This window comes from Macaca thibetana, chromosome 14 (assembly GCF_024542745.1).
Source record: "Macaca thibetana thibetana isolate TM-01 chromosome 14, ASM2454274v1, whole genome shotgun sequence".
In the NCBI taxonomy this organism is placed as follows: Eukaryota; Metazoa; Chordata; class Mammalia; order Primates; family Cercopithecidae; genus Macaca; species Macaca thibetana.
Genome location: NC_065591.1, coordinates 32194353 through 32212592, shown reverse-complemented (window position 1 = coordinate 32212592; position 18240 = coordinate 32194353). Strand labels below are relative to the sequence as shown.

Genomic DNA, 18240 nt, shown 5'->3' with positions numbered 1-18240 from the left:
CCTGTAGTCCCAGCTACTTGGGAGGCTGAGGCAGGAGAATGGTGTGAACCTGGGAAGCGGAGCTTGCAGTGAGCTGAGATGCACCACTGCACTCCATCCTGGATGATAGAGTGAGACTCCATCTCAAAAAAAAAAAAAAAATCTTCGGCCACTCGCCGTGGCTCACGCCTAGCACTTTGGGAGGCTGAGATGGACGGATCACGAGGTCAAGAGATCGAGACCATCCTCGCCAACATGGTGAAAGCCCGTCTCTCCTAAAAATACAAAAATTAGTCGGGCGTGGGGGCACGCACCTGTGGTCCCAGCTACTGGGGAGGCTGAGGCAGGAGAATCCCTTGAACCCAGGAGACAGAGGTTGCCGTGAGCCGAGATTGCACCACTGCACTCCAGCCTGGTGACAGAGCAAGACTCTGTCTCAAAAAAAAAAAAGTAAGTTCTCCTTTCTCCTTCCACCCTTCTCATATCTTTGTCTTTTTGTCTGTCTGTGTGTCTGTCTCTATTGTTAAATAAACTTGGTCAGTTGTTCTTGCGTTTTCCTCAGTCTGAATTTTTCTGATGACAAGTCTGGGCTGTCCTTTATCACGTTCCTTTGTATCCTATAGTTCTCGTAAACTGGGCATTAGAGCTAAAGTTTTTAATACCTTTTTAACTAAGTTAATGATTATGTGGCATGAGTGCACTGTGAAGATATACAGGTGACCTTTCAACACCAGAAATTTGAACTGTGCAGGTCCACTTACACTAGGAATTTTTTTTTTTTTTTTTTTTTTAGGCATAGTCTCGCTGTGTGGCCCAGGCTGGAGTGCAGTGGCGCGATCTCGGCTCACTGCAAGCTCCGCCTCCCAGGTTCACGCCATTCTCCTGCCTCAGCCTCCTGGGTAGCTGGGACCACGGGCACCCGCCACCACGCCCGGCTAATTTTTTGTATTTTTAGTAGAGATGGGATTTAAATTTAAATTGAGGAGCATCAATTAAGAAAGTACAGAGACCACCCTGTAGCATAAAGAGTGGAATGGACTACAGCAAGCAGAGATGTGACAAGAGGGATCCCGTGTGTCCAGGAGCAGTAGCCGACCTCTAGAGTGGCTGCCACCTTTCTCCCTCTAAGTCCTATGTCCTTGCAGTGAACTCCCTTTACCTTAAGGTAATTTGAATTTCCAGTGCTTGCAGCCAAAGATCAAAATGGAATGTGTCTATATATTTTTTTTGAATATTGAAACAGTACATAACATTACAAGATTACAAGTGAAATATCCCAAATTAAATCAGTGATTTTGGTACTGTTGCAGTATCCTCTCCAGGTGAAACTTGAGTGTATTCATTCACTTGCTCCTAACCAAGTGAAAATTGGTCATATTAATTTTTTTTTTTTTTTGAGATGTAGTTTCACTCTGTTACCCAGGCTGGAGTGCAGGGGTGCAATCTCTGCTCACTGCAACCTCCACCTCCCAGGTTCAAGTGATTCTTCTGCCTCAGCCTCCCCAGGAGCTGGGATTACAGGTGCCTGCCACCATGCCCAGCTAATTTTTGTATTTTTAGTACAGACGGGGTTTCGCCATGTTGGCCAGGCTGGTCTTGAACCCCTGACCTCAGGTGATCCGCCCGCCTCGACCTCCCTAAGTGTCAGGATTACAGGCGTGAGCCATTAAGCCCGGCCATATTAATCTTTTAAGGAAGGTAAGGGAGGTGGTTCTAGCCTGCTTTCCCAGAGAAGCTTTTAAAATTTGTCTGGCATCACGCCCCAGAGTTTTGGATAATAGTTTTCCAACCCCTGCCCCTGAGATTGCAAGTTGTACTCACGGCTGAAAAACATTGGAGACTTTATGGTATGAGTCTAGACTCAGAAGAACTGCATGTTTTCTTTGCAGGTCTTAACAGTTCCATTTAGTTGAGTATCTTAAGGGTTTTTGGTGTTTTTTTCTCCAAAAAAGGGAATCTTCACCTGAGAACTGTTTTTGTCTTTTTCTTTTTTAAAGCAAAAAGACTTTAATATGCAAGTCAGTAAATGGTTTGAGGGTCTTGTATTGCACTCGGCCTTCAATACGTTAGCAATAACTACCCACGTGATCTATTTAGCAGTGTTTGAAAACAGCAATTTCACTCCAACTGCTTTGTTGCTTTTTTTTTTTTTTTTTTTTTTTTTGAGACGGAGTCTCGGTCTGTCTCCAGGATGGAGTGCAGTGGCGCTATCTCAGCTCACTGTATCCTCCGCCTCCTGGATTCAAGCGATTCTCCTGCCTCAGCCTCCCGAATAGCTGGGACTACAAGCGCGCGCCACCACGCCCAGCTAATTTTCGTATTTTTGGTAGAGACAGGGTTTCACCATGTTGGCCAGGATGGTCTCGATTTCTTGACCTCATGATCCGCCCGCTTCGGCCTCTCAAAGTGCTGGGATTACAGGCGTGAGCCGCTGCGCCCGGCCCAACTTTTTTAAAAACAGCCAAAATGAGAGAAGGGGAATAAACTTCGTGTAGCTACAAAGAGGATGGCATAATTAAATTTCAAAGAACGGACGGGGAAGGTTTCCGATGCAGTTGCTTCGTATTTCTTCTTTTGACTGACCCGCGCCTTCTCCGCCTCCCTTTCTCCTCCCGTCACCCATCCCAGCGACTGGGATGTGGCCGCGCCCTCCGCCTTTCCGTATGGAAACATGGCGCCTCCCTGCGTGGGGCGGGCTATCCCCAGCTTCGAGCCACAGCCCGCTGAGACTCATCGGCGGGCACTCGGCCGCTCCTCTTACGTTTCCGTACGGAAAAATGGCGCCTCGCTGCGTTGAGCGGGCCACTCTTGGCTCGGAGCCACTGCCCACGGAGCTCCCTCAGCGATCATCGGCCACGCTTTCCACCGCTCCCTGAAGAAACATGGCGCCGCCCAGCTGCGAGTCACCGCTTACTGAACCCCTTCGGCAAGCAGGGGAAAGAACCGCCTGCCTTTCCGTACGAAGACATGGCGCTGCCCTATATTGGCGCCTCCCGGCCAAGAGCAGTCTCCTCCTTCCTGATGCTGAGAAGCGGCCGCTCTGACCGCTGCCCACCCGAGTCGGGCTGGGAGGACCGCCCGCCGCGTGGCGAGGGATGCGGCCTCGGAGGAGCAGAGGCTGAACCCCCCCAGCCTGCCGCGCATCCCTCCGGCTTCCGCCGCGGCGCCAGCCAGCGCCTGATTCGCGCGGCGGGAGCGGCAGGAGGAAGAACGCCGACTCCGCGGCAGGTGAGGAGAGCGGGAGCTGGGGCGGAGGCTGGCGGGGCCCGCCTGGGAGGCGCGCGGTCCAAGTCGCAGGCATCTCTTCGTCTCTTCCCGTCGGATCCCGTCCCGGGATGTCGGGGGCAGGCGAGGAAGAGGCGGGGTCCGCGGGCGGGTGGGGCTCACCCCTCAAGGCCGCCCTCTCGGCGCGCCCGCGTCCTCCCTGCTCCCGGCCCTGCCACTCCCTCGCTGGCCCGAACAGCTGTTTACAACGGAATCCGGACGCCGGGCGCGAGTGGAGCTCAGTGCCAGAGGAGGTGATTCCCGGCGCCGGGGACAGAGCCCCTTTCTTTTGCTGAAAGACCCTTTCTACTGGGGAGCCTCTTGTGTCCAGCCTAGGCCCGCGTGCAGCCCCGACGGATGACCGTCTTCTTGGCAAGTGCGAGGATCCTCCTCCCCTCGGCTCTCTTTTTAGACACAGTGGGGGTTGAATGGATGCGCGCGATATAAGCAAATTAAATGGTTCCTGGCCACATCCTAGAGCCCTTTAATTAGAGTTCCCATTTGTAGAAGGCCTGCTGTGTGCCAGCCTCTGCCGTGCACGATCCCTCGTTTCATCTCTCCCCCAAACCAAGCAGGTAGGTAGCTGTATTTTACAGAGGAGGAAACTGAAGTTACTCAGCTAGTAAAGAGCCAGAATTGGGGCCCAGGTGTGTGTGAAACCAACGCCCACCCCTCCCACATACAATGACATCACAGAGATGACGTAGGGATTCATCTCTATCAACAGATACTTGTGGGTGTCTATTTGGGGGATACACGGATGGAGCATAAGTGGGGAATATGACTTTTCCTGGCTCGTAAGAAGTTCGAAATCTAGGTGGAGAATTTTAAAATAAAAACTAGCACTTTTACCATCTGGCCCCAACGCATCTTTCCATTATCACTAGCCACTTCCTTTTCTGATTTTCTTGTGCCTTGGCTTCTGTCCTCTGAGTGAAATGCCCTTCTTTTCACCTCCTCTCCCCCTCCAGACATGTTTTAACTAGGTGAAATCCTACTCCTTTTAAAGATCAGTGTAAATGTCATCTTTTCTGGGAAGGTTTTCTCAATCTCCTTCCAGGCGGAGTTAGTTTCTTCCTCTGCTATATTCCCTGGGCAATTTCATAATGCCACTAAGGCTTAAGTTTCATTATGGCTCCTTGTAAGCCTGTCTGCCTCCCCCTCTAGACTATGTATTTGCATCTTTCTATTTAAATAAGCACACTTTGAATTGAATTTAAGGCAGTGACAAATGCTAAATGTCGACTAGCCTGCCCTGCAGGAGTTGAGAAAGGTGCAATCACTGGTGAGGTCTGGGAAGTGTCCTGGGAAGAGATAGGACCTGAACTCAATCATGAAAGGATGGGGTTAGTTTACTAAGCTGATTAGAGACCTAGAAATCCTGCCTTTCCTCCTCACCGCACAGAATGAATTACTTCATCCCTCCTGGGCTCCTTCTCAGCGTGTGAAGAGGATAAAATTAGAAGCGTTTTGTTTGTCCTTTCTCATAGAATATGCTGGTAATGTTATCCTTTGGATCTTGGAGCATTTCCTGACCCTAATAGGATTTAGGATACAGAGGAGATGGGTGTCTCCAGTGGGGTGTTGGAGGCTAAAATGAGACTAGAAAGGGGAAATACATGAAAACAACCTTCATATTAATACAGGTCTGGGTCAGGCACAGTGGCTCATGCCTATAATCCCAGCATTTTGGGAGGCCGAGGCAGGCGGATCACTAGAGGTCAGGAGTTAGACACGAGCCTGGCCAACATAGTGAAACCCCATCTCTACTAAAAATACAAAAATTAGCAAGGCGTGTGGCGGGTTCCTGTAATCCCAGCTACTGGGGAGGCTGAGGCAGAAGAATCCCTTGAACCCAGGAGGCAGAGGTTGCAGTGAGCTGAGTTGAGATGGCGCCACTGCACTTCAATCTGGGCAACAGTGCAAGAGTCTGTCTCAAAAAAAAAAAAAAAAGCAGGCCTGAATATTTCAATTCCAGTAACTTCATTCTGTTTAATGGAGTTCTCTGAAATGTCACATAATTCTATCAGGTGATTCTTCACCTCTCTAATATGCAGAACACAGTCTGCCAAACTCCCTAAATCAGTTGACATTTCTTTTGATCACTTGATTATGTTCCCTGTGTGTAAGAAAGTCTAATTAGTGCTTATGAAAATGTTTTGTTATCTTCAAGTGCTGATGTTACAAATGTTGATTATTTTCAGCAAATGCAGAAACATTGTGTCTTTATTCTCTCCCAGCAACACCCTAGGAAAAGGGAGAGGGGAGGAATTGACTAAAACTTTTACTGTAATTAAAACAGGCCTTTTTTTTTTTTTTTTTTTTTTTTTTTTTTTTTTGAGACGGAGTCTTGCTCTGTCGCCCAGGCTGGAGTGCAAAACAAAAGAAAACAAAAAATTAGCTGGGCGTGGTGACACACACCAGTAATCTCAGCTACTTGGGAGGCTGAGGCAGGAGAATTGTTTAAACCTAACAGGCGGAGGTTGCAGTGGGCCGAGAATGCTCAGTTGCACTCCAGCCTGGGCAACGAGAGCAAAACTCCATCTCAAAAAAAATAAAATAAAATAAAATAAAATAAAATAAAATTCTAGTTTCTATCATCTCTAGGTATCTTATTCACGTGATAATATCAAGGAATCAACCCTTTAGCCCCGTATATTCACTTGTAAGCCCGATTAAAAGCATTATTTCCAAAGAGTTTACCAATCTGCTCTTAGGAATGAAAGTAAAGAATTTAAGATTGAATCACTGATTAAAATAGTAGCAGCAGGCAGTTTAAAGTGTGTCTTCTAATAGTTTAAGGCCCTGTATTCCTGTAACATGCTACTCAGGAGTAGGACAAAGATATTCCAACTAACTGCTACCTGAGATCCCGAAATCTGATAAATTACAAATGTCATTTTACAAGTATCTGTTTAGTCATTGAAGTGGAGTATTATAGCTGGATAAGATCTTAGCAAGCTCATTTATTCTACAAACAAGAAAACTGAAACTCAAAGAGATTAAATGATTTGCCCTGAATCACATTGCTAGTTGGTGACAGAGGTAGAATACTTTTAGTTCTTTTTTTGTGTTTTTCTTTCCTAGGAAAGTGGATAAACTTAATTGAGAATGTCTGAAAACCTTGACAAGTCCAATGTAAATGAAGCAGGAAAATCAAAATCCAATGATTCTGAGCAAGGCCTCGAAGATGCTGTGGAAGGTGCTGATGAAGCCTTACAGAAAGCAATAAAGTCAGACTCCTCCAGCCCCCAAAGAGTGCAAAGACCTCACTGTAAGCAAATTTGACTTTGATTAGATGCAATATTGTCATTGTTTTCAGGTGACAGTTTTATGAGGCCTCCTTGTGCATGTGGCCCTGAGCTAGGTTCGCATTTAGGAATGATAGCAGTTCCTCAGCTGGCAGCCTAGCTACTTGTGGATTTTCAATTGCATGGGAAATTAACACTTTAGAATAATGTCCAGTATGTGCCTGTCTTTCTCCAGCCTCAGTGACACTCCAGTCTCTGAAGTGCTCTAAGAAATAGGAGGGTGGAGTACAAATTGCCGCTTTTATTGAAAGGGTGTTTGAAAAGTCTGAGGCTAATTCCTGCCAGGACTGTGCTTGTGCAGGTTAAAAAAAAATGTGAGTAAGTTCACCACACCCTAATTCTCTGCCTGAAGGCTTAGTTCCCACAAGCTTGAGGGAATTCAGTTTGCTGAATGTGTGTGGTGAAGTCATTTCAGATCCCTGGCAAGCAGCAAGCCTCTTAAATGAAAGGGTGGCAGTATCTTCAGGCATTCCCAGTGGTTGCCTCAATTCATGTCTTTTATGAAGAGTACCTCAAGCATTTTGAAGTGAGTCCAAAAATGCAAGTTTTTAAGAGGGAACGTCATAGTCTAGCAATGTCGGTATTGATGTTATCCCTTTAAATTGTAGATGATCAGTAGTTGTACATATTTGGAAAAAGTACAGACATTTTTGGGTTTTGGGGTGTGTTTCTTCTAAAATGATCAAAGCCCTTCCCAGGCAATTTATTAGTCAACATGGTATTCTTCTAGCAAACATTAATGGACCCTATTTTATTCTGATTTATTATCACATAGATTTTAATAAATCAACTATTAGGTCAAATTGTGTCCAAGGAAGCATGTTGTTACTAGCACAGTCTATTGTGCACTTGGTAGGCCTGTCTCCAATATGTGTAGTCAGAAAACTTCTGTTTTCCTGTCTTTAAAATGAGGAAAGTACAATATTTCTTAGGGTAGCGGTAAAGATTAAATGAATTCCTGTAAGGCAGTTAGAACAGTGCTTTGCAGGTAATAAATGCTTAATAAACATTAGTTGTTGTTATATTATTGCTACTAACATGTCATCTATTGCATTTAAAGATGCCAGGATTAGCCAGGCATAGTGGCTCATACCTGTAATACCAGCACTTTGGGAGGCTGAGGCAGGAGGATCACTTGAGTCCAGGAGTTCAAGACCAGCCTGGGCAACATAATGAGACCTCATCTCTACAAAAAATAAAAATTAGCTAGGCATGGTGGCACATGCCTATAGTCCCAGCTACCTGTGGAGCTGAGACAGGAGGATCCCTTGAACCTGGGAGGTGGAGGCTGCAGTGAGCTGAAATTGTGCCACTGCACTTCAGTCTGGGTGACAAAGTGAGACCTTGTCTTTAAAAAAAAAAAAAATTGAGCATGGTGGTACATGGCTGTAGTCGCAGCTGCTTGGGAAGCTGGGACAGGAGGATCACTTGAGCTGGGGAGGTCAAGGCTGCAGTGAGCCGTGATCATGTCACCGCACTCCAGCCTGGATGAGAGAGTAAGACAAACCTCTCTCAAAAAAATAAAAATAAAAAAAATAAAGAGACCAGGATTGATTGCTGTAATGTAGATGTATATGGCTAACGTGATAGCTTTACAATCTATAGTTTCTGCTAAAGAACTTTTGGTTTAGGTCTTCAGTCACTCTTTATTGGTCTGTTGGTTGTTGGGACGGCCAGACCTAACGTGGGGGTGACGAAGTCCAGTGGAGTCAAAGGAATGAGAAAAGACAAGTTTAAGAGTGCATAAAGTGGGTCTAGGGGGCTGATGCTAGTATGGAGGCTGCTAAGGCCCCAAGCTCTAGAAGCCCACGCTATTTATTGGTAATCAAACAAAGAAGCGGGTGGTAAGGATGTGGGGGTTGAAAGAAAGCAGTGTATCAAGCACACGATCTACAGCTGTGACAGTTTGGCATTTTCTTTGAAGCGTGTGGAACATGTTCCGCTACTTGAGATAATGGGAAACATGTTCTTCTAGTTTAAGATACAATCGATATATGAGCCTAGGAGTGCTAGAAGCAAGGAGCCAGCAAGTCTAGACACATTTCAGAGGCCACGAGGGGTTTTGTGCCCTGAGCCCTGGATTCCATTCAAGCCACGAGGGTTTTTATGCCCTGGGCTTAGATTATGGTGCAGCAGGGCAGCCTTCCACCCTTTAGCACAGAGCTTGGTGTTCCCAAGGCCACGAGGGGTTTTAGACCCTGGACCCCGGACATGTTCCAAGACTCTTTTACATTATGTCAGACATGCAAGCCCTGCCTCAGTTTCTCCCAACAGTTGGTTGGTTGCTTTTAATTTTTTAAAATAATTTTAACTTTTATAGGTTCAGCCATTCTTTGGTTGATGGCTTCACCTTTGGCATCCTGTCAGTCTGATGGCATGATTCCAAATTAATGTCAAACCAGTACTAAGCTACATTATCTGAAATTGTGTGTAGTTATGCCCTTAAGGCAAAACTACTCATCCTGGGACCTATGATCAAGATTTAGGGGATCTAGTAATAGCCAAAAAAGTACATCAACATTTGTTTTGATATGCGTGTTTTTAGAAATAAGGTCATGGAAGCTTTCATTAAGTTCTCTTAGTGGTCTGTACCAAAATAAGGTTTAAAATCAGTGCCCTAAGATATTCCTTTTGTCTGACTGTAGTATTAGGTAGGTACAGGGCTGTAAACCCAAAAGATAAAGCTAAGACCCCATTATTTGGGGATCAGGTAAGGAAGCATTATTGAACACATAGAGCATAAATAAGGATTTACAAACTATGGAATTAATAGTTTGCAGACATTTCCCCCAAACTCTGTAAATGTGTAGCTACTGAGTTTAACTCTAAAATCACATTTGGAATTCTACAAATTAAAATGTAAGTAGCAAAAAGAGAACATTTATTGTTTTAAATTATAACACAGAATAATACTTTAAGAGTGGAATTGCTAGGCCAGGCGCGGTGGCTCATGTCTATAAGCACTTTGGGAGGCTGAGACGGGTGAATCACCTGAGGTCAGGAGTTCAAGACCAGCCTGGCCAACATGGCGAAACCCTGTTTCTACTAAAAATACAAAAATTAGCCGGGAGTGGTGGTGCGTGCCTGTAATCCCAGCTACTTGGTAGGCTGAGGCAGGAGAATTGCTTGAACCTGGGAAGCAGAGGTTGCTGTGAACTGAGATTGTGCCATTGCATTCCAGCCTGGGTGACAAGAGGGAAACTATCTCAAGAAAAAGAAAAAAAAAGAGTGGAATTGCTGATGTAACTGATGCAGAACATTGAAAAAGGGAAAATGGCTGGCTTGTAAAAAATTGATTGGTACTGATTTGAGGTGGTGATTTGATTGTAAAAGATTATCTGTTCTTTAAACAGAGATCCTTTAAACAGAGTAAGGATCAGTCAACTGTAACTTAACAATGTTTTCTCTAAGATCTTCTACTATTTATACTTTAATGCTCTTCTCACAAAATACCCTCTGTTCTAACATTTAACCACCTAGTTGACCAGTAAAAGATGCTATATTCAGATGACAAACATCAATTGTTATTCCAGTTAATATCTCCCACTTAGGACCTTCGTTTATGAAATCGGGTCCTTGTGAATTTACTTAGTAGATCCCAGTCATCTTTAGATGAATAGGTGACATGAGAACTTACATTTCTAAAGCTCGTGACTAGCCTTTGAATTATGGTGTTTCCATATTCAATCAGTCAAATATTTGTTGAGTGCATACTGTATGTCAGGGATCCAGCAGTGAACCAGGCACAGATTCTCTGTCCTCATGGAGCTTGCAGGCTAGTGAGGAAGACAAATTAACAAGCAGTTTCCATCAACATAATAAGTACTATGGGTAACCTTTACCCTGGCTTTACTGTACTCATTCTATAGTAGCTGTTTGAGTGACAGTTGCCGTCTTGCCCTCCATAAATGTCCATCCACTTATGTGACTAACAGCATCTTTTCAGAGTGTAGAGACATCTCAGGATACCTTTGTAAAGAAAGAGAGTTACAACCATTCTAAATTAGAACTTCATTTTATTTTGGAATCTGTCTGCCAGCCTCTCAAAAGTCATGTTTAAACTAACATGGTTTTCAGTTTCTCTAACAGGGCATCAGTGGGCAAATGCTGTAACAGAATAACAGAATTTAGCAACAACTTTAGCTTTGTGTCATATAAAATAAACTCCCGGGTAAGTTACATGTAACTTTACTTTTTTTTTTTTTTTTTTTTTTTAAGACCAGATTGCTCTATGTTGCCCAGGCTGGCCTTGAACTCCTGGGCTCAAGTGATTCACCCACCTTAGCCTCCCTAGTAGCTGAGACTACAAGTGTGCACCACCATGTCTGAGTTGACCTTACCATTTTTTCATGGCTCTTATTACAACTCAGGTTCTCTTCACAAATTGAGGTGAAGACGTGTTATCCACCAAATTGCATCTTTATGCAATTTTATGCAATCTTTACCAAGTTTTCATTTATGAAATTGGTAAATTTGAGAACTCTCACAAAACAAAATCCCCACAACCCTATAATTTGTATGCAATGAATAATTCCTCTATATGTACATGGGTAATATGTCCTGATCATATCTTAGAACTGTAGCTTTTATCTTTCATGGTCAGATACCTGTCATTGATAAGTTTGATTTTAAGTAGTCTCAAACATGGACAGTTCCTGAAAATTTTCTTCTTCCTGAATGGTGAGGTTCTTAGTACTTGGTGCAAGCTGTTTTGTTCCAAGTATGCCCAAAACACTGAGAATGCGCTTGTTTAAAATTTGGAGGATTCTTATATTTCATAGCACACCCTTAAGTCTCTTCTTTTTGCATATGGAGAAACACAGACCCTGCAAGATTTAAGTGACTTGTTCAAGGTCATACTCAACAGAGTCTAGAGGAAGAGAAATTTCTTACTGATTTGCCCCAACCACTGTGTTTCATGACTAGGCAGCAAAGTAATGGTGCCTATTATTACCCAGATGACTAAAATTATTGGGAAATAACAAATCCGGCCAGGCACGGTGGCTCATGCCTGTAATCACAGCACTTTGGGAGGCCAAGGCAGGTGGATCACAAGGTCAAGAGATTGAGACCATACTGGCCAACGTGGTGAAACCCCGTCTCTACTAAAAATACAAAAATTAGCTGGGTGTGGTGGCATGCACCTGTAGTCCCAGCTACTTGGGAGGCTGAGGCAGGAGAGTCACTTGAACCCGGAAGGCGGAGGTTGCAGTGAGCCGAGATCGTGCCACTGCACTCCAGCCTGGGTGACAGAGCAAGACTCCGTCTCAAAAAAAAATTCACCGAGAGGACTTGATGTGTTTCTGTTATTTTCGTAAATTTCAGATGATAAGACATTTATTATTTTTTGCAAAAGCAAAGTTAAAAACTTGGAAGTCCTAATATTAATCTGAGTTTCTTCTTAAGGGGTAAGAACTTGGTGGAGTTTAATAACACCTGATGCTTGATAATAACACCTGATGCTTGATATTGACGTACCCACAGTGGAAGTTTCATTTTCTGATAACTGGTAACAGAAATAATTTAAAAATAAGCATATATTTATACATATGTATACATACAGCAAATCCCTACTGAGCCAGGCGTGCTCCTATAGTCCCAGCTACTCGGGAGGTTGAGGCCACAGTGAGCTATGATCACTCTCGAGTTTGGGCAACAGAATAAGACCCTGTTTCAAAAAACAAACAACAACAAAAAAAACCTTTTTATTTTCTTAATAGAGTCTGTCATGGAGTGTACACTTTAAATTTTGATAAAATCCAAATTATCCATTTTTTATTTTGTAGGTTGAGCTTTTTGTATCCTATCTAAGAAATCTTCACCTAATCCAAGATCACAAAGATTTTTGTCTGTGATTCTTTTGTTTTTCTTTTTGAGACAAGGTCTCTATCTGTCACCTAAGCTGGAGTGCTGTGGCGGGATCATGGCTCACTGCAACTTCCGCCTCCTGGGCTTAAGCCGTCTTCCCGCCTCAGCCTCCTGAGTAGCTGAGACTACAGGCGCATGCCACCACACCTGGCTAATTTTTGTATTTTTTGTAGAGATGGGGTTTCGCCATGTTGCCCAGGCTGTTCTCAAACTCCTGGCCTCAAGCAATTTTTGCGCCTTGGCCTCCCAAAGGGCTGGGATTACAGGCATGAGTCACCTTGCCCGGCTCTGCAATCCATTTTGAGTTCCTTTTTGTTTACCATGTGAGAGAAGGATCTAGAGTAATTAATTTTTTTTTTCTTTTTGAGATGGAGTCTTGCTTGGATATTTATTATATTTAGCAATATCCACAAAGCCAGATGGAGTGCAGTGGTGTGATCTCAGCTCGCTGCAAGCTTGGCCTCCTGGGTTCACACCATTCTCCTGCCTCAGCCTCCCAAGTAGCTGGGACTACAGGCGCCCGCCACCATGCCTGGCTAATTTTTTGTATTTGTAGTAGAGACAGGGTTTCATCATGTTAGCCAGGATGGTCTCGATCTCCTGACCTCGTGATCTGCCTGCCTCGGCCTCTCAAAGTGCTGGGATTACAGGCGTGATAGAGTAATTCTTTTACATATAGATGCTTAATTGTTGTAGCACCATTTGATTGAGACAGAGTATTGCTCTATCACCCAGACTGGAGGGCAGTGGCACAATCTTGGCTCACTGCAACCTCTGTCTCCTGGGCTTAAATGATTTTTAGTAGAGACAGGGTTTTACCATGTTGTCCAGGCTGGTCTCGAACTCCTGGCCTCAAGCAATCAACCTGCTTCAGCCTCCCAAAGTACATGAGCCACCATGCCCAGCCTATCTTTGTCTGTTGACCACATATATACATATGTGTGTGTGTATATCAGTCTATTTCTGGATATTCTGCCCTGAATTTCTATATATCCTTATGCTAAAAATACACTGTCTTGGCTGGGCGCGGTGGCTCAAGCCTGTAATCCCAGCACTTTGGGAGGCCGAGACGGGCGGATCACGAGGTCAGGAGATCGAGACCATCCTGGCGAACACGGTGAAACCCCGTCTCTACTAAAAAAATACAAAAAAAACTAGCAGGGCGAGGTGGCGGGCGCCTGTAGTCCCAGCTACACAGGAGGCTGAGGCAGGAGAATGGCGTAAACCCGGGAGGCGGAGCTTGCAGTGAGCTGAGATCCGGCCACTGCGCTCCAGCCCCGGCGACAGAGCGAGACTCCGTCTCAAAAAAAAAAAAAAAAAAAAAAAAATACACTGTCTTGATTATTATAGTTTTATAATAAGTCTTGAAATCAGTGTCAGTCCTCTAACTTTATTTTTCTTGTTCAAAATAGTTTTGGCTTTTCGAGGTCTTTTGTGTTTCCATATAAATTTTAGAATTAGTTTGTCAGTTTCAACAAAAAAGCCTTCTGATTGGGATTGCATTTAACCAATAGATTGATTTGGGGAAAATTGACATCTTAATAATATACACATAGAGGGGAACAACAGACGCTGGTGTCTACTGGAGAGTGGGAGAAGGGAGAGGATCAAGAAAAATAATGAGGACTAGACTTAATAACTGGGTGACAAAATAATCTCCATAACAAACCCCCGTGACACGAGATTACCTGTGTAACAAATTTGCACATGTACCCCTGAACTTAAAAGTTAAAAAAAATTTTTTTTTAATTGAAAAGATATATTGGGCTTTGATTTTGAATATTTATTATGTTTTAGCAATATCCACAAAACCAGATTTATTTATTCTGTATTCTTATTCATATTCTCTGGAAATGCTGAGAATGTTGTGAGGAAGAATTTTGAGTTTTCCCAACTTCCCCTTGTGACCAAATAAAGATTTTTACCAGACAGGGTATGACCAGCTCTTTCATTTGGTTCCTTTTTTTTTTTTCCTTTCTTTGATGAGCAAAATAAAAAAGAAGGAAAATAACTTTTCACCAGCCTAAGAAGATCTTTTATAACAAACCTGGGCGAACCAGTGACGTTACTTATCTAATTTTAAGGCCAGATGTTATCACTATCACATAAAATTAATATATTCATCTTCTAGGCAAGTACTTCTCAAAACTGTGGTGTCTCAAAACTGTGGTGTTTGGAGCCATCAGCATCAACTGGAGACTTGTTAGAAACACAGATTCTAGGTCGGGTGCTGTGGCTTATACCTGTAATGCCAGCACTTTGGGAGGCCAAGGCAGGTGGATCACTTACTTAAGCTCAGGAGTTTGAGACCAGCCTGGGCAACATGGTGAAACTGTCTCTAAAAAAATACAAAAAATAACCAGATGTGCCTATAGTCCCAGCTACTCGGGAGGCTGAGGTGGGAAGATGGCTTGAGCATGAGAGGTTGAGGCAGGGGTGAGCCATGATTGTGTGACTGCATTCCTGCTGGTGAGAGAGTAAGATCCTGTATCTCAAAAAAAAATAGAAAAATAGAAAAATGCAGATTCTTTGGCCCTGCTCCAGACCTGCTAAATCAGAAACCCTGAGAAGTGGGCCCAGCATTCTGTTTTCACAAGTCCTCCCTCTGACTCCAGTATAGGCTAAAGGTTGAGAATTGCTATCAGAGACTTTTTTTTTTTTAAATTTTTTTTTGAAACAGAGTCTTGCTCTGTTACCTAGGCTGAAGTGCAATGGTGTGATCTCCACCCATTGCAACCTCTACCTCCCAGGTTCAAGCGATCCTTTCGCCTCAGCCTCCCAAAGAGCTGGGATTACAGGTGTGCACCACCATGCCCCGCTAATTTTTGTATTTTTAGTAGAGACGATGTTTTCCCATGTTGGCCAGTTGGGTCTCGAACTCCAGACCTCAGGTGGTCCACCTGCCTCGACCTCCCAAGGTGCTGGGATTACAGGCATGAGCCTGGCCTTATCATGGGCTTTTAAGAGTAAGAATTCCCCTTTGTTCCTTGGTTTAGAACCTTCTTTTTGAACGATCAGTCTTAAGCTTTATCAAAAGAGAGAAGATGGACACAAATTTTGAGGCCATTGCAGCAGTCGATACAGAGGTAAAATCTACAGGACGTGGATAAAAGAGCAGGGGAAAGAGAGAAATCAGAGATGGCTCTTTTTCAAAGTTTTTGGTTAACTGGATCAGCATTCTAGAAAATTCTTGTGTCACACATCTTTTGATCTGTCCATTGACCACTGCAGAGCTGTCATATTCTGTCACAGTATCCTGTACAAGATAGTGGTTTTGGCATTGTTTAAACAGCACCGTCGGCACCCTAAAGGACTTGATGCTATTTTAATTTTTTACAACTTTTTATTTTTATTTTTTTTGAGACAGAGTCTTGCTCTGTTGCCCAGGCTTGAGTGCAGTGACATGATCATAGCTCACTGCAGGTTCAAGTGATCCTCCAGCCTCAACTTCCCGAGTAGCTGGGACTACAGGCATGCACCACCATGCCCGGTTAGTTTTACATTTTTTTTTTGTAGAGACAAGGTCTCACTATGGTGCCCAGGCTGGTCTCCAACTCCTGGCCTCAAATGATCCTCTTGCCTCGGCCTCCCAAAGTGCTAGCATTACAGGTGTGAACCACTGTGATTGATGCCTTGATGCTATGTTAATTTGGGGAGATTCATTTGTGGCAGTGTTAGTGGTAGTGCAAAAGTAAACTGCTAATGGGAGCAAAAGAGAAGATCTTAAATCTGGTGTCTTTTTTTTTTTTTTTTTTTAGGGTAGACAGGAGGCAGAAAGATTAGAAAATAAACCCTCAGCTTATGGGACAGATGATCATCTGTAACTTAAGTTTTCCTAAGTTTCAGTTTACTGTAATTATTTTCATTTGACCAGTCTTAGTGAAAACCAGATGTTTTGAGTATTAATAGATGATCTCTGCTTTTAGGATTCAAGGGTTAAAAAATGAATATGAAGTAACATTCTGTTGCTGTTTGAAAATGCCAGAACAAACATTTTTTTTTTTTTTTTTTTTTTTTTTTTTGAGACGGAGTCTCGCTCTGTCATCCGGGCTTGGAGTGCAGTGGCTGGATCTCAGCTCACTGCAAGCTCCGCCTCCCGGGTTTACGCCATTCTCCTGCCTCAGCCTCCCGAGTAGCTGGGATTACAGGCACCCGCCAACTCACCCGGCTAGTTTTTTGTATTTTTTAGTAGAGACGGGGTTTCACCGTGTTAGCCAGGATGGTCTCCATCTCCTGACCTCGTGATCCGCTCGTCTTGGCCTCCCAAAGTGCTGGGGTTACAGGGTTGAGCCACCGCGCCCGGCCTCAGAACAAACATTTTAATAGAGGCAATAACTGAAATTATTGTCCAGTATCAGAACCACTGTCTTCTTATTTTAATAGAAATTCGAATCTAGAGAAGCAAATCTCTTACAGTGAGTTTCTGTTACAGCTAGTCCTCCTCGCTTTGTGACAGTAGAAGAACTTCTAGAGACAGCGAGAGGCGTCACCAACATGGCTCTAGCCCATGAAATTGTAGTAAATGGAGACTTTCAGATTAAACCAGTTGAATTACCGGAAAACAGGTAAGGTGGTTGCTAAATTATCTTGCTTAGTAGAGCACTGCCATTTCCCAGTTTTGGAAATGTTTCCTTCAGTTGATACCAATATATTCGGACATATTTTTCCTTTTGTACATTATTGCTAAAAAATATTCCTAAACAAGGAACACCAATTCTTCAAAAATCAAATAAAAGGTCTAAAAATCTTTTGTGAAAGTCTCCCTACTCAGTAGGATCTAGCTGCCTCATCTTGTGTTTTCATTGCCTTGTTTCATTCACTTTTCTTTGAAACTATCACACTGCACTATAGTCATTGGTTTTGTTGCACAGGCGAAGACTGTGGGTTATTCTCAGTGTCCCTAGTGCCTGGCACTTAACTATTTTTTTATTGAATCAAAAACTCTATCGATTGTAAGGTGCCCCTTTTAAAAATGTGCTGTCATAAGAAAAACACTGCCCATTATAATTATAAAAATGCCATTGATTTTAAGAAAGATCCAAGTTTCTGAGAGATTAAAATATTGGGGGGTGGGGGAGTTTGTTTTAGAATCAAGGAAATATGTGTGCAAGTGCCCTTCTGTCAGCAACTCACTGAAGTCAGGATTCTGGATGGTGCCTGAGAGTCTCTTGGCCTGTCCTCCTGGTTGCAGGATGAATGCTGCAGCTCCAAACATCCCATCATACATCAGCCTTCTGGGCAAGAGGGAAAAGGTTGGGAGGACTAGGGCTCTCCTTTTGTTAGAGAGGAACATCTTCCCCTGGAGTCGTGAAAGAGACATCTGCTGACACTTTGTTAATCAGAATTTAGTAACATGCTACCCTTGCTATAAGTGAACCTGGAACGCTTAAGTCGGGTAAAAGGGAATGAACTGTGATTGGCTTGTTAGATCAGTCATGATTTATTGTCATAGGCAGAGTATATTGTTGCCCTGAAAAACAGTGGGATTCTGTTCACAAAAGAAGGAGGAATGGCTGCTGTGCTGGCAAGTGTCTTCCGTAGGAAGCTTCTAAATTTGACTTCACAGATATTTCTTATATCTGCAGAGATAGTACTTTTTTGCATTTAATAATGAAGAATTGCTTGTTTTGTGCTCATGACAGAAAGACATTTTGTTGTTGTTGTTGTTGTTGTTGTTGTTGTTGTTGTTGTTTGAGATGGAGTCTCGCTCTGTTGCCCAGGCTGGAGTGCAGTGGCATGATCTTGGCTCACTGCAACCTCCGCCTCACAGGTTCAAGCGATTCTCCTACCTTAGCCTCCTGAGTAGCTGGCATTACAG

At 43.6% G+C, this 18240-nt stretch overlaps 1 protein-coding gene across 4 annotated transcripts in view; it reads left to right on the top strand.

The window, feature by feature from the left end:
• The first annotated feature begins 2608 nt into the window (after positions 1-2608).
• TCP11L1 (t-complex 11 like 1) overlaps positions 2609-18240 on the top strand; it is a 39047-nt gene continuing 23415 nt past the window's right edge. The window contains exons 1-3 of one of the 4 annotated variants that reach the window (XM_050758778.1): positions 2609-3207; positions 6331-6517; positions 16855-16987. In XM_050758778.1, the coding sequence (XP_050614735.1) occupies positions 6355-6517; positions 16855-16987 (296 nt within the window). In that variant the 5' untranslated portion in view covers positions 2609-3207; positions 6331-6354. The other 3 variants (XM_050758779.1, XM_050758781.1, XM_050758780.1) reach the window with 3 other exon arrangements.